General features: G+C 39.4%; 1 protein-coding gene across 1 annotated transcript in view; it reads right to left on the bottom strand.

Annotated features, from left to right (window-relative positions):
• Positions 1-5,695: 5,695 nt before the first annotated feature.
• slc15a4 (solute carrier family 15 member 4) overlaps positions 5,696-17,021 on the bottom strand; it is a 31,483-nt gene continuing 20,157 nt past the window's right edge. Inside the window, exon 9 of the mRNA XM_074669909.1 lies at positions 5,696-7,571. Within this exon, the coding sequence (XP_074526010.1) occupies positions 7,420-7,571 (152 nt within the window). The 3' untranslated portion in view covers positions 5,696-7,419. The remainder of the gene's footprint in view (positions 7,572-17,021) is intronic.

Below are 17,021 nucleotides of genomic sequence, written 5' to 3'. Positions count from 1 at the left end.
ACAAATTGTATACAAACAACTGAAAAAAGAAAGATATTTTTATAAAACAAATAATATATATATTTTTCTTGTTAGCCTAGGGGAGGCACTGCCACCCCTGCCTCCCCTGACCGCACACCACTGCGTAATGTGTGAGTGACACCTGGAATCTACAAGTTTAATTTCATTGAACGCTGCACTCATCGGAAGCCAGATGAAGTCTGACTGAAACACTGAATCCTTTACCCCGTGTTGAGCAGTACACCTCTCACCACATCACTCCTGTTGTTGGTTCTTAAAGGAACCATCCCCTTTGGGCTGAGCTTCCAGCCAGTTGAGAGCATCCCAGTGTGACCTTGGGGAAAATAGCTGGTTTGGAGATGACACTTTTCTCCCATGAAATGTACTGTCACACTCTCATGGCTCACAAGTCGTGCTGGACCACAAATCGGTGGTCACGGCAAAGTGGGACACTTTTTTTTTTGGAGCCTTGCACGAGGCTCTCTATGATGTAAGTACTCTTGAAAAGTAATAGCGACAGGGCAGCTGGTACCTTGGGTCAGTGGTTGTTAAAAGCTGTATAAAGCTGTCCTGTTTCACAGTTGCAGAAGGTAACATGTCTTCAGAAGTATGGTAGGCTTTAGTTATATCGTTGTACTCTTTACTTCCTTTGTACCAGACACAGCATGGGTAAATAAAGCTTGCAAGGTAAGTGGAGGGCTGTGAGGGCATCATGTTCGTGGTTGTGGCGCACTTTCACACTCCATTTTCTATGGCATGCTGTGGCCCTTTTGTAAATGTTGAAGGGATGTGTTGCTCTGAAAACTTTTGTTGCAACATTTGTTCAACACGTTCTACAAGATGCACCATTCAGCTGCCCGTCTGAGATCAACCTGAATCGTCTTCAAATAAAAGAGACGATTTTATTTCTGATTTACTGGCCTTCACCTTTTAGATAGTTACTGAGGATGCATCATTAAATGATGAAGTTTTTTCTCTTTCAGAGCTCACAGACCAAAACAAGCTGACTGGTGAGCTGCAGGGATAGGAGCACGTTTATGTTGCATTTATGAACCGCACAAAGACAGATCGGCGTTTCAACACCAAAGTGAAGCACAGAGAAGTTTGGAGATAGACCGTACACTGACATTTACAGGAGTGTCTGGATGGGGTTTCTAAAAATGAACAAACTTAGATGGTAGAGTTGACCCAGTCTGCTGTTGTCAATCGTCAGGTCTCAGTGTTGGTTCTGAAGAAGTGAGAACAAACAACAAAAAAATAGCAAAGGGGGGCTTTCATCGAAACGGTATCCATGTATAATGATAATAAAAGAAAATGCAATTCTGTATTTTTAAGAGGTTATAAACAGCAGTCCAAGAAAGAAACGCACATAAAACAGTTTGAAAGTTACAGTTCATTTCTAAGGGAATTTTAATTTTTAAGGTAGGGTCTGCAGGATTTTCCTAAAAAAACAAAATGTCAACTTTTACAGGAATAATCCTGCTTAATTGTCACTTCTGGGCTTCTATACATGTGTATCAGTGTCTGCCTCGAACCCTCTCCTCTCCCTGTATGTTGATGTTTTGGTTGTCTCAGGACGTTTCTGGGCGTTCCTGGTTACATCAGCCAATTTCAGTGCGCCCAGTGCATAAGTGACTTTGCATTTTGATTAGCGAGGGAAGAAGCTATTACGAGTGGTTGTAGCCCGGAGAAAGAAAAACAACCAAAATGAAACAAAACGTTCAACAGTTTGAACTTTTTCCTAAATGAGGGTAAAGCTTGGGTTGACTTTTACTCACTTTCAGTAACTTGGGGAGCACGGGCCAAAGAGCAACACAAGTTGGCTTTCTGCTAACCAGGTATGTGTCAAATACCTGTGATTAGCTTGTGCTAACATGCCAATTCAGGTGCACAGCTCTCGAGACTCTCCCACATAGAAACGCAATTCTGCAGGTGGTTGCTGGGCTGGTGAGTGTGTTCATGTAAACCCTACCTTTAAGGAAAAAAAATCCATCTTGATATTATCCCCGGAGCCACACAAAAGAAGTTTGTGAAGGCTGTTGGTCCCTAGAACAAAGATTCAGGCCTGCAGTGGGGAACCAGGTGTCCTCCTCACAGTGTGGTATTTACACAGACTCACATGCAAATGTTAAAATGTGCTCTCATAGGAAAAGGATTATCAGGACTCAAAACCCCTAAAAGATAATAAACTACATCAGGAGCTTGCAATGGCTCTAAGCAGCACATTATAACCCTCCATACCAAGGTAGACTGCAGCCCATGACGCAAAGGAGACAGGTTTACAGCCAGCGTGGAAAACAACAGCGGGTCAGAGGGCAACTAAGACGCACTTGACAACTCAGTGTGTCAGAGAAAGATTTACATTGATACTTGTGCTGTTTTATGGGAGTCAAGCCCCATTCTGTGCGAATAAGATGCTCTAAACCACTGCACCTGCACATTATTACCAAGGTTGATACCATAAATCGGATAGATGTATGCAGTTTAAAGCATTTTATGGCTGCTTATTTCACACATCATCTCTCTAAATGAACATCCTTATCCTGCCGCAGTGTGCCGTCCCACAGAAAAAAAAACACACTCTTAGGTGATGTGACTTGCAGGTTTTGTGAACCAGGAGTACGTCAGGGGGCTAAAAAACATGTTTTCTTTTCCATTTTTCATATCATCAATCAGACTTGTCTTGGGATAAACCCTGAGTAAAGCAATTTGTTCTATACGCTGTCCCACGTGGAGTCTTATGGAGAAGAGGCTGAGGGATGCCGAGCAGCACAGAAAGCTGGGGCTAAAAGAAGATAATTAGGTTCATGTTAAAATGGATGATTAGTGGTTAGAGATGGCTGATGTGTCTGCTTGGCCATTTTCTTTAACATCGTGTCTGTATTAGCTTGTCTTAATTAACACATTATGGCTCCTCCTAATCCTCTCATTACTTCAGGACATCTCTGGAGCATCTCCAGCTTGCTCATTACACAGGTTAGACGTAGTAATACAATTAAAAGCAGCTTAGAAACTCTGCAGATTATGTAAGATTGCTACATCCTCAGAAAAGTCATTAAGGGTGGATGGAAGGGAGGAAAAATTTGATGTTTGATGGAGAAACTATCCTAATCCTGGAATTGAATTATAAGATGTGAAGATACACACACTAACGTTTTGAAAAATCTTTCAAGCTTTGCTCCTATGCATTATGGTGACACACCTATACCAAGGCCCAAAAAGTATGCTACAAACAATGGATTCAGTAGGTCCTTTGTAGCCTTAAAATGCTTGATGTACTGGTTTAAGAACAATGCATCTACTATTGCCTCTTACCATTAAAGGACACAAAGCGAAACAAGAACTCAAAGGAGTGGGTATCATGCTTTCCTATATTTTAAACATGGACATAAAGTAACAGTGCTGGATGTTAAAACTAAATGTGTGGCCTTTTTTTCAATGTTTAATGCTCATGTGTTATAGGAATCCCTAAATCTGTCCATAAACTGCTCCAAACAGTCTGTACCAAAAATTGTACAAGATCTTCACCAGACTTGCTGAAACAATAAGGTTATTACATAAGATCTAGCTTATGACAGGTTTGAGGAGCAGACCTCAAACACCAAGGTCTGCCCATTACTTGGCTGTAGGAGGGATGGCCAGTCAGAGAAATAGGGGTTTCTGGAGCAGGGAGCCTTAAAGAGACAGCAGCTGAAACTAAGTGTTTCAGACCGCGACCGATATACAGGTTTTCTTCAACACCAACATGAAAGTGTGTAATATGTTTATTGTTTTTTCATTTTAGCCATAAAACACGTAAAGCCACTTTGGCGATACCACAGAGACAGTATCAAGCTTTAAAAAAAATCACAATACCCCCTCTTTAAGAATCTGTATCCTAAATCACATTCACATGGCAGCCTTTTCTCTTTGTCATAAAAAGGATGGGAAGCTAAAATACTGGTAAAATTTGTCATCTTCTACTAATAGGAAAATCATTTTAACATGTTATTTTACTGCTAACAACAATAAAATGGCTTAATTTAGATTGTGTTTATTTTTAGAATTAACTCACTCTAGCATGTAGGCTAAGCACCATTTTTGTGAGCCTGTTAGCATACTACTGCAGCTCATTGACTAGCTTTATTTAATCATAGCTAGCAAACATTACCATCTGCTATTTTCTTTCACATCTGTTACATTATCGCTGTTAGTCTTCCTTCACATTGTGAATGGAAGTGAATGCAGTTTTAGAGGACTATGCTAACATGCTCACTGTGATAATGCTCGTATGTAGCTAATATGCTGACACTGTATGCCATTTCGGTTTGACTTCTGAAGAAGAATTTATGTGCTAGAATAGTAATGTAGGCTAACAGTAAAGATCATTAGGATTCATCCATTGAGGACCCTAAATATCTGTAAGTTGTTTTGGTGGTGCAACAAATTAAGAATACATGTCTTAAAATAAGTGAAAGGCTGGTAATAGTGGAGGAAGTCAAGGATAACATAGCATATGAAAATATTTATGAAAGGGATATATGTGTTTTGGACTGTTGGACTGACAGACTGACATTGGCCCACCTGACTTATCATGCCATGAGCATGGTTTAAAAATATATAATATCAAGCTCTGAACGCTGAACTTCAAAGGTAACCATGGCTCAGAGAGAAAGCTCCTGAAAAAAAGAAACAATAGGAAAAAGGAGCTGGTATAAATGTATGCAGGTTTTCTCTGAGGCACTGCTGTTTCCTCAAATCCAGGCCAATAAATTAACTTAAAATATTGGGAAGCCTGTTCCCAAACTATATATCTCAGTGTTATTGCCTTGCAATTCTGCCTCCATAACCACTTCAATGTGTCAGAAACTGCTCTCAACATGAGAAACAAGCCGCCACACTGGAATTATGACCTGGAGGCGTTCTGTTGGTTTCAAACATCAAGCTGTCTGCTAAGTCACGGCTATGTGGGCTCTCTGACCAAATTAAACAGGAATTGGCCCTCTCCGAGCCTCCAGGCTGGGAGGGCTTAGCATTAAAAAATGATCTGTGATGACGTTTTGATTTCAATCTGTGTCTGATGAAACTAAGAAGAAACATGCTCTCTCACCCAGTGGGAATGCAAAATGAAGCGCTACACCTCAGCGTTTGCAACCCTTTTTTTTTCCTAACAGCCTGCCACAGGGTGTATTTTTTGTAATATAAATAATTTAAGCACTCTACTTTGAGTTCCCCTCAGGACCAACAAACCACAGCCCTAATCATGAAAGCCTCCTGACATGAAGGCACAATCAGTGATTCACGAGTAAACAACAGGGTCACCTCTATGACTGAATTTAAAACACAGGGCTGGGACATTTCATCATTTAACTTTTGGTTTGCTTTGTTTTATTATGGCCCAGAAATGTATTTACTAAAGTGATTGGGTCAAAACAGGGGTTTACTTTTGATTAAGTACATGCCTGGAATGAAATATGATCACATATTCATTTACATGTTCTCCTCCATATTTTACAACCTGCAACAGAGCAATGCTGACATGTAGCTACAGCACAATATGTGCATTGTAAACAAGTATGAAAAACAAGAACCTACCCTTGTAAAGCTGAAGCAGGTAATACCATATTACAAACATCTGCACTGATCGTGTAGTTGATTTACACAAATGCTAAAAAAGACAAACACAGTGTTAATTTAATATACTTTAATGGCCACAAGTAAAACCACAAACAAGACTCCAGTTCTGTAGCATTAAGAACACAGAAAATAACTCCAAAATAAAATGTAATAAACTCTTTTAAAGAGGACTGAGATGGCAAAGCAAAAAAAACATTATATATAAAATATGCAATAAAACATGGAACATCCATTTATCCGCCCAATTAAACACAACTCAAATCACAAAACACAGGCATCACAAACGCCAGAGAGAAAGCTCTTTGCTTCGTGTGCAAATGTCACTTTATGTACACCACAGGGTAAACACCATTGTGAGCTCCCGAAGGCAGTTTTTACATTTCCTGGAGAGTTATGTCACTCGACACTTTTCCTTGAGCCCTGAGTTCTCTTGCTTTAATAAAATTCATTACTTTGTGCTATAGCCATTCTGAGAATTGTAGAAACACACACACAAGCAGTTTTCTAAGCAATAAAAAGCTAAGGAACAAAAAACAAAGCATCACAGTCTAATAAATACAACAACAAAACATTTCCTGGCAAAGCTGCAAAGTCATGATAACACTGTAAAAACCCGGTCAACAAACACTGAATTTGTTATGTAATTAAAACATATAAAAAGGATCTCAGGATGAATAGGTTCATTCCTATTTGCATATGGTAAGTCCCACACTACTTTCATCATGATCCGAGCACCGAAGCTGTGGATACTTTAAAAGCTACACTCAAGGTTGTCTTTTTAAGCTCTCTTTCTAATTAGATGTTTGCTATGTGGACATGCAGTTCTGCAGCTTCACCAGAAATGAAAAGCTTATTGAGTCATGATCTATTCCTAACGTGACGAGTTATCATTATTAATGTATGGAGCTGCTCAGGGATTTATGGCAGCTTCACTGAGGGATTTGTGTGGATTTACAGTATGTCATCACAAGCAGAGGAAGCAGATTTCTTCTGAATATTAGATAAATATTAGATTAGTCAAACAAGAAAGTTTGTTTTGTCAGCATCGTGTCCAACAAAAGCTCCAAAGTCTGTCCCCACAGTTACAGCAATAAGTTTGATGAATCAGCAACACTTAAACATAAAAGCACCCTCTACATTAAACTCATTCACATTAAATTGGATCATTACTATTACTGCATAGGTATTTGAAGCTCTCCAGAAGCTCAAGATTGGTTATTATAATCAAGACATAAGGCTAACATTCAAGTACACTTAAAGCCTCCTCCCAGACTGTAGATGTAAGAATGCAGAAACAGTTTAACAGTCGCTTTTAACACTAATGGATCACACCAGGGTCAGTAAAATGGTTAGTCCATATATAAGATTTTGTTAGAGAGAAGGAATAAAACTGTGCTATAAAAGTATTCTTCATAATAATAAGATATCAAGTTACTTTTTTATGGCACCACTCCTCGAGAAAAGTGCAAATTATCAAGGAAAGGCAACATGGGAGAAGACGAAGGAGCAACAACTCAAACAGGGCTCCTACATCTGATTTTGCTAAAGCTAATGCATTTTTTCAGGTAATCTCACCTGATAATGTCATTTAAAAGGACCAAGAGACCCTACTTAACTAAAATACACTTAAATAGAAATATAAAGACATGACAGTGTCATGTGTGACTTTGTCTAAAAGAGGTAAACCAAACTGTTGTTGGATTCTGTAAAAAGTACCTAGAGGACAGGGTCTTTGGGCACTGAGCGAATGACTGGAAAAGGCAGGTATGGTGGGGATGGGTAAGTAGGGGGTAAGGGAGGGGGTCATGAGGAGATGTGTCTCTGCCTCGGGCTTCCTGATTGGGCCTTCTGCTTGTCATACTTGACAGAGACGATGAGGAAGACCAGCAGGGTGACCCCCTGGATACCTGCCAGCAGGAAGAAGTAGTAGTGCAGGGAGCAGTCGTTGATATTACCTGAGAAAAGAGAAGACAACAAAGACTCTATGAGAACAGAAAACCAAACAGCTCTGGTTTGAATATCAAGAGCTGGAAAACAATTCTTGTGTTCAGGTAAATCTGAAAAACAAAGAGAGAAAAGAGCCAAAATGACATGTATGGAAATTTAGAGAACAAAAAAGTCTGACAAACCAAATTCAGAGGGCGGCAGCGGGAGGTGGCTTTTATCACACGCAACTACTGCGTGTTAAAAGAAAACTAAAGGCAAAGGTAAACGGCCACAAGCTCACAAGTGTGGCAGCTTGATGTGTTTCTGTTCACATAAAAGAGAGGCTTGAAGTGCAAGCGGCAGGGAAACGTCAGGAATTAAGAATGCAGCAGAGGGGCTTTGTGTAAAAACCTTGAAGAAATAAAGACAGCTGACCTCTGCTTTTCTGCAGCAGATACAGAAAAAAAGTAAACCTATTGATGATGTGGGACTGAAGTAGTAGAAATAACAGAGCAGTTTGGGCTCTCAGCTGTGATACAAGCCCGGGAGTCTTTCATCGGTATTAAAGCACGCTTTGTTTCCTCATGGGAATGCCAGGCAATAAAACGGAGCAAAAAATAAAGTGATGTTTCCGCTGTGATCTGCTGCATGACTTGTGTACAAGAGGGAGAGGAAGACAAACAGACTGTGAAGAGACTGACAGACAAAAAAAATGAAAAAATTGTAGTTTTTTTTTCTTTTGTTTCTGCAGGGTCTGGAGAATTAAACCAGCAGCCTCTAAACTCTGACTCTCTTAACATTTGCTGCTCTGTTGATTGAAGTGTTTGTCCTCACACAGTAACAAAGCTCAAGAGGAAAGGCTCTAAACAAATCCTGTTTGCCTCTTGCTGGGGTTTTACATGAAGGGCAAAGCTGACGACACTATGATAGTTTGCTGTGTTCGAGTAAGGAGGCAATTGGATTGGCTGTAGAGCAGCTGTTGTCTTCTTGACCATGTCCAACAGACCAATTGACTTTGTGGCTGACAGCTGACAGCACGAGATGAGAGTCTTTACTGCTCTGATTTGATTTTTCATTCAGTTATTTAAGAACACGCTTCTGCATTATGTAACAGGCTCCATGTAGGGCACAGCTTCTTCAGTGGACGGAGATACCTAAAGCTAACATCGCATATTAGTTGAGTCAGTTGAGTTAATGTGAAGCCCTGAAGGACTTTTCCTTTCTATTACCTTCTCCATGTAGAGCTGTCACAGCAAATAAAGAGCCAGGAAAGTAAAGCCACACTGATGGTAATTAGAAAATGAGACAATGTTGAATCAAGATTTGCCTAACACAGAGAAAGATAGAGAGAGTTATGGAACTATCTCCCACTGTGCAAAAAGTGATGCCAAAATAATAGGGCTGGGACAATATGCTACATTTGCGATTCGATTCTATTATGATTTTTGGGGTGCCGATTTGGTTAAAATTTTATTTGTTCAATATTTATTTTGCTTTTTTAACACAAGACCATGTGAAAAAGTTAAATGATGATGACATTTTCTACAGATTATATCAGGAGCCATATTGTCCTATAAAATGCATATCACATGAGTCAGAGAGAAACATTTCACCCTCTGCTGGAGAAAAGTGGTAGCTTTTTTACAATCCATTTTATAAACTAAGACTGAAATGAAGATTTTTAATTTGACAAAAAAAAAATGTTTTTTTGACAAAGAACCCTGATTTTGAAATTGTCAAACAAAAAAAATCCTGATACATCGATTTTCGCTTTTTTCCTCCCACCCCTGAAAAATACCCCCATTGAAAAGTGCTGACATCTTTTATATCTGAAGCCAGTCTGTTCTGTAGGGATCAGCTCTTTAGGGCGGTTTCTTTAGTTTAATCCTAATACATACTGAGCTTGTCAATCAGACGGCAAAACTTCCTCAGGTCTGTAGTCCACAAGAGAACAGTTTTCTTTTAGTTTGAAGTGAATACTTGCTGTATAAAAAGTTACTGTGTTGGCCCTCTACTCCCCTCTCTTTACACAGTGCCACTAAAGCCACATTTATGATCAGAGCTATAAATCCCAACTCATAGCATTGAAAAGGTTATATAATGTGAAATTCAGAGAAAAATATTTTAAAGACTTAAAGATGCTGTGAAGAGGATCTGTTTTAATGAGACTGCAGCGCCACCTTTTGGCCCAGAGTCTCATGCACACTGTCATAAAGAAGGTGTTGATCAAAACACAAGGTGTGTGTGTTTCGAAAATGAATGGAAATTGGGTCCCAACAAATTTGTTTAAACAACTTTTTACCAGATACAGCGTGATGAGGTAAGGTATTCATCAACAGGTACATGGCACTACAGTTAGAAAAGTGACAAATAGAAAACTTTGTGAGTTTATGCTGTAGTTGAGTAGCTGGCTATTTGTGGTGCTACTGACAGCCTGGTGCTCTGAGTGATGTGTGATGTCCTGCCAAGCAGAGCTAACGTGACCTCACTCTTCATTTTATTGATCGACTTTCAAGTTTGAACAGACCACTGCATAATAACTGCTGACTGTGGGTAGGAATCAACATTAACACAAACAGCTTAGCTTGTGTTTTAGCTTTTAGCGTGCTCTCCATCACTCTCCCATTTATCTTTTTTCTGCTCTTCTGTCCATTTTCTGTCTGACAGTTAGGCTCCTGTGTCCACCATCACTACAAAATTTATCACAAAAATCATTTTCAGCAGAGAAAAACACAGATCTCCTTTCTCCCTATTGAACTTCGCCAGCTGGCATGGTACAAACAAAATCTTGTGAATCATCCAGAAGCTGTGCTTTATAACTTGACCTTTACTCAGTCCTGTGATGATTTACTTTGAAAGAAGGAGAAGTCTGCTTTTAGTATTTATTTGATCAAAGTACGTTGAGTTGAAGTGGTTGGTCTGTGCACACACCATGTGGACATCACAAAGACCTTCTATCTTCTTGGTTTCATGTATGGGCGGTCTTGCAAAGAGCAGACAGACAGGCTGAAGATGGATATAGATCAGAGGGTGTGGTGATTAATAACTACACTCCCAGCCAGTCACATCACAGCTCTTATCGCTCAGACACAGCTTTACCAATCACAGTGAAGCATGACATCAACAGCTCAACCAGTGTAAAAATGATCCTCCAGGAAATCATGCTGTGGCATTTACAGTGTGGGATGGAACAAGTGACGGCACAGCGACACAAACCTGCAGCCAGAGGCAGATGGTGTGGATTAATTAGCACTTCATTAGTAAAATGGTGATTGAAATCAGTAATTAATGAATGAGGGAGAATTATCCCATTAACACATCGATACTGACATAATTTGGTCAAAATGCAGCATTTACACAATGAATGGTTAAATTATATTGAAAAACAACACTGCAGTTTGTTGTGTAATACATGTAAAATGGCTCAACATTAACCAGGGATCTTGAATGCTTTAGAAATTTAGGATGTATATGTACATACATAAACAGTCAGATAAGTTTCTTAGAGTATTCTGTTTGCAGTTCATTATAAAAGCATCACATTAAGGCAAACCAAAGTAAGAAAAACAGAAACTTAAAGCCCCCCTCCAAGCTTACATGTATAGAAAAAAGGTTAGGTAATGTAAGGAAAGTGATTTAATCTAGACTGCAGATTAAATTAGAGTCCACTTAGAAAGTTAAACAGAAACAAGCCATTTTTTCCATCATTGCTTGTGATCTAAATTGTGCATGTCAAGATGACTGCTGGGAAGACAAAAATAATATTTTGGATCTGCTATCACCGTCATCAGAATTCATTAATTAGAAAATAACTAATTGGCATCTTATCTTTAATTTCCCCAATGATTCACATGGATGAGTTCTAAAAACTTCTGCAAATTTCTCATTTCACTCAGAAATTTCAAATAATTTTCAAGGTTTGAATAAATAATGAAATAGTCATATTCCAAAGTGACCAACTTTGCTTAAATGCAAATTCAAGTTCTGATTTATTGATTTTCCAATAAGCTAGGAGAATGCTATACACACAACATCCCATAATGAAAATGTGACAAAAAAAATATTTTTGCAAATTTATTAAAAATAAAAAAAACTAAGAAATCACATGTGCATAAGTATTCACAGCCTTTGCTCAATACTTTGTTGATGCACCTTTGGCAGCAATCACAGCCTCAAGTCTTTATGAGTGTCAGAGGCTTTGCACACCTATCTTTGGGCAGTTTGGTCCATTCCTCTTTGCAGCACCTCTCAAGCTCCATCAGGTTGGATGGGGAGCGTCAGTGCACAGCCATTGTGAGATCTCTCCAGAGATGTTTGATCAGATTCAAGCCTGGGCTCTGGCTGGACCACTCAGGGACATTTAAAGAGTTTTTCCTGAAACCACTCCTTTGATATCTTGGCTGTGTGCTTTGGGTCGGTGCCCTTCTGAAAAGGCAGGTTTTCACCTGGGGTGTCTCTGTACATTACTGTATTCATCTTTCCACCAATCCGGACCAGTCTACCAGTTCCTGCTGCTGAAAAACATCCCCACAGCATGTTGCTGCACCACCATGCTTCACTGTAGGGATGGTGCTGTCCAGGTGATGAGCGGTGCCTGGTGTCCTCCAAACATGATGCCCGGCATTCACTTCAGTCTTTGTCTGATCAAAACTGAGAACTTTCTTTCTCATGTTCGAAGAGTCCATAAGGTGCCTTATGAAAAACTCCAGTAACATCCAACTGGAAACTCTACCATACAGGCTTGATTAATGGACTGCTGTAGAAATAGCTGGTCCTTCTTAAAGGTTCTCCTCTCTCTACAGAGGACTGCTGGAGCTCTGAAAGATTGGCCATCAGGTTCTTGGTCACCTCCCTGTCTGAAGCCCTAACTTCCCTGATTGCTCAGTTTAGATGGGCAGCCAGCTCTAGGAAGAGGTCTTGGTAGTTCCAAACTTCTTCCATTTACAGATAATGGAGGTCACTGAGCTCATTGGGACCGCCAAAGCAGAAGAAATTTTTCCATACCCCTTCTTCTTCTAGGTCTCGAGACAATCCTGTCTCAGAGGTGAGCCTGTCCTGATCATGTCTGATCAACTGAATTTACAACAAATGGACTTAGATTAAGGTTTAGGAACATCTCAAGGATGATCAGCGTAAACAAGATGCACCCAAGCTCATTTTTTAGCTTTGTTGCATAGGGTGTAAAACTTATATGTAATGTCTTAGTTTTTTATTTTTAATAAATTTGCAAAATTCTCAAACTGACTTTTTTTTACATTATCTTTGTCCTATGGGGTGTTGAATTTTGAGGAGAAAAAAGGAGTATATCTCATTTTGGAATGAGGTTGTAACATAAAATGTGTAAAAAGTGAAGCGTGGTAAATACATTCTGGGTGTACTGTATCTGCCAGAAATAATCAAATGTCAGTTGACAGAAAGCTTTAGAGTGATTGGTTGACAAAAATTTACATCAGGGGGTTTTCAGTAATCAACCTTTGTGCTGTAACAGATAAAAAATTCTTTGAAGAAAAATGAGATAAGAAAAGTGAGGCAGAGTAATCAGAGAGATAATGATCTGTTAGTATACACATACATCTGCTCATCAGCCTGAACATTATCAGATTATTATTCATTCTATAACCAGAGAATGCATAACATCAGCATCAATGATTGAAACATGCAAGTGTTTCAAATTAAAAGCCTGTACAATGACTTCAGTGTATCAGAAACAGCTGTGTCAGATCACATCCTGCACTTACACCAAATCCTTCATGGTGTTGTAGGTGATTCAACACGACGTCCTTATGATCAAAGAGCAGGATTAACTAATTTGAAACAAGTGATCTCATTACTTTGTGTGATCGCTCAGTAGATCAGTGGAGCAGATCACACTCTGTGATGTCAGCACCATGCGTATAAATAATTCTTAATCCAGTCTGTGTTGTGTGCGTGCTCTTGTGGATAATTAGAAATCGAGGGGAAGAAAGAAATGGCGTGATGATGGGATGCTTCACACAGGAGTGACTCTTTGTTAATGCTCAATGCACTGGGCAATCTCTCCAGCCTGAAACCTTTGATCTAAGAACAGAGAGCTGCTGACTGATGACTGTGAAGTTCTGCCAGAGCATTAATGAAATGAGTGGCAAATGAGAAACCTGACACTTTGACCACAGCCACAGTTTGAGCTTATTTTGTTGTCATCTTATCCGGTCAAGAGTTTCCATTGTGAGAAATATATCAAAAAGCAAAGCGGTGTTTGAATAATTCATGAAGTGCAAAGCAATGTGCTTGACAAGAGAGCATGGGAGTAAAAAGGAAGTGCATTTGGAGGGAGCTCGCTTGTGTTTTCAATCGATAATTCAGCTAAAGAGTCTGTAGCTGAAGTCTTAATTAACAGAGCTGTTTGGCTTACACAAAGAAAAGAGTACAACACACAAGTTACGCTAAAAAAAACCTATTCGACTAAGCAATATCCAGAGAAAACCTGGTCTGCTAAAAGTAGAAGCACTATGGATGTTAGTGCAGGATTTACAGAAACATATTCCACACTTTGAGTTTCCTCTAAAGCAGCTACTGAATGTCAGTATGAGGCATGTAACAAATCCTGATTTTAGGACCTTTTTACTCCTTTGCTGGAGAAAACGTTGTCCCTACGGCTCTACAATAATTCTGACAGATGACTGGATCCCAACCTTTGTTCCTGATTTCAAAATGTCTGCCTTGACTAGGACTGAAAAATAAAACCGGGGACTGGCAAAAGAGCAAACATAATTTCTCAGAAGTATGAAAATTTCTGCAAGGTCTGAGTTCTGCAGCAGTTCTTGCCCTAATTTCATTAAGTCAGGTTCTGCCTCCTCCTTTCAGCCTCCGCCCTCCAGGGCCCATTTGGCTACTTAGCAGTTTCAGAAATATGGAAGGCTAATTACGGCAGCAAAAGACTTAACAAGGACTTGCTGTAAAACAAATTAATGAAGCCCATAAATATTTGACAGATATTTTAAAGGGAAATTCTTATCAAGGGAAGGAAAGGAGCAAACCAATCAGACTGAAACATCTGGAACAAGCTGTGCTGTTGCAGAAAAGACAAGTCTTATGTGAGCTCAGCGGTTTATTTTTACAGCTCCCAGTTAATAACAAAATCAGGATTAAATTGAGCGCCCAAACAGGAGGGGTCAGTCTCACACCATCCGAGGAATATGACGCTGTGGGACACTTCATCTGTGAGTGGGTCTGAGCAGATCATGCAAGTCCACATGAAACGGGTCAATATCAATTTAGCATCTGAAAATGGATCAATTGATCCAGACCTTCGGAGCAATGACCCAACATTTCAATGCTTCAGTGCATTCAATGGCATCCTCCGCCTTGGATTGAAATCAGAGAGGGAATCAATGCGTGTTTGTTTCTGCTATAAATTTAGTTCATTTCTGCAGCTCTCCTCCAGCTCGTTAAAACTTCATGACTGATGCAGGAGATTAATAAACGAGCCTTAACATGCTATCTACTTTTATGTGCCGTCTGCTGCCTTTTACATGTCTGATACACCCCTCCTTAAATAAAAACCACATTTTCAAAAAGGAGCCCTTTCAAATGGAATACGAGCCGATGTTACATTTTGCCAGATCTGACATTAAAAGTTTCTATTAAAACATTGACATTTCACTGAGTGTGATCCAACACTTCATGAGCAGGATGTGCGAATGTCAGCTCGCTCTGAATGTCTGAACACGTCCCAGACATCTGACATAAGATCAGTCAGTGCTTGAACACGGGCCAAAGAAACGGTCAAAGGGGCCATTTCCTGCCTCGTGACCACAAAAAAGCCTTTCACTCTGACTGAATCACAGACATATAATAACTTCGAGCTAATGAAATGCAACAGCAGACATCTTCCGGAAACAAAAGCCTTTTGTTGTGTGTGTGTGTGGAGAAATGTCGATAAAGAAAGCCAAGGTTGATCTTTAATTGACGTGGCTGATGAGGTTAGAACGCCTCCATGCTGTGTCTGACAGGAACGGATGAGATGCTGTTGTACCAGGCCAATAAAAATACCAAATAAAAGAGTTTGATGGATGACCACTCCACCAGATGTAACCTCCTGGGGGAGGACGACATGGCGTGGGATTTTAGGGATCAATAGTTTCAACATGTAAGCTCACCGTGATTCAAGTTAGAGAACAGATGTGGCTGTAAAACTGTGAAATCATTTTCATCAGCCCCACTAGCACTGTCGACACGGACTCAGTCAAACATGTGGTCTTTCATTCAGAGAATGTAAATGGAAAATACATTCATCAACAGAGACTCTGCATTTCAAGAGCTGGAGGCCGGCATGAGAGGAGGTCTTTGCACGAGAGGGCTGTGGAGACGCTACTTTCCTGAGGTTTTCGTTCTGTGGATATGAAGAGAAATGTGTTCTTACTGATGTTTTTATGACATCCTGAAGAGGTCGGCACAATCTAAACCGTCGCTACAGCTGCAACGGCGAAAAAAATCTCATGATGAATTACTCTGTCTACTGCTTAATTGGTTAATTAACAAAACCATCATGTCCATAAAGATGCTAATGTTGTCACACAGATTTTATGGCTAATTAAAGTAGAGACATTTCAGTCTTTAAGGCTGAAAGCAGTGATGTTTTATTTGCAGTTTTTCTTAAACAGATCTAAATGACTTTAGCATTTTCTTAAGTTAAATTTACAAAGCTAACTGCCAAAGTTATGCCTCAGACATTTAAGAGGAAAAATCTTCTCACTGAGGAACTTGCTTTTTGTGTGGCGCTGACCAATAATATCTTTCAAGTCTGTTACAGAGCAACAGATCATTTCAGGAGATCAAATAAATCCATATTTGGGGGTGTTTTATATCTACAGAAAAAAATCAAACACTTTCTGTCAAGATTTTGGATTTGGAACATTTACATACTTCAATCACAAGATTTTCCTTAAAAGCCTTCATCAAATGATTAATCAAACCAGAGTCATAACTTTGGATATATGAATTTACATTTAAGTGACAGCCCTTAGATAGTGTTGAGGTGACAGAGTGATGAGGGGATAAGGCGCACCAGCAGCAGAGCCACAGTAACATATTTTTGAACCAATTGTTCAATTTTTATTACTAATCTGTCAAATGAAGTCAAATAATAATCTGTGTGGACTTGTACTTTTGATATCATATCATTAACTATAAACTGGTGTCTCATAGTTTTCAATATGGTACAGTTTAGTTGCAAAGGGACATAAAATTTTTGCCTTATCATTAGCATCTAGTTGTCATTCAAGCTTTCAGTAGAAAGGCACCTTTGAAATATGTGAAACTCTTCTTAAATAACAGCATAAATGATTCAAACATGTACGCTGTCAAAATACCTAACAGGTATAAACCATTAAAATATTCATCATGATTTATATTAGCTCCCTGTTTAGTTTAAAAGATAGAGAAAGTAGTTTTTATATTCTATTCTGCTTTCAAGTCAGGACTCTGCATGATTTTCTCTG

This window comes from Halichoeres trimaculatus, unplaced genomic scaffold, assembly GCF_033239565.1.
Source record: "Halichoeres trimaculatus isolate MK-OKI-2021-1 unplaced genomic scaffold, fHalTri1.1 fHalTri1_scaffold_5, whole genome shotgun sequence".
Lineage (NCBI taxonomy): Eukaryota > Metazoa > Chordata > Actinopteri > Labriformes > Labridae > Halichoeres > Halichoeres trimaculatus.
The sequence above is the reverse complement of the archived record's forward strand: the minus strand, read 5'-3'. Positions and strand labels throughout refer to the sequence as shown.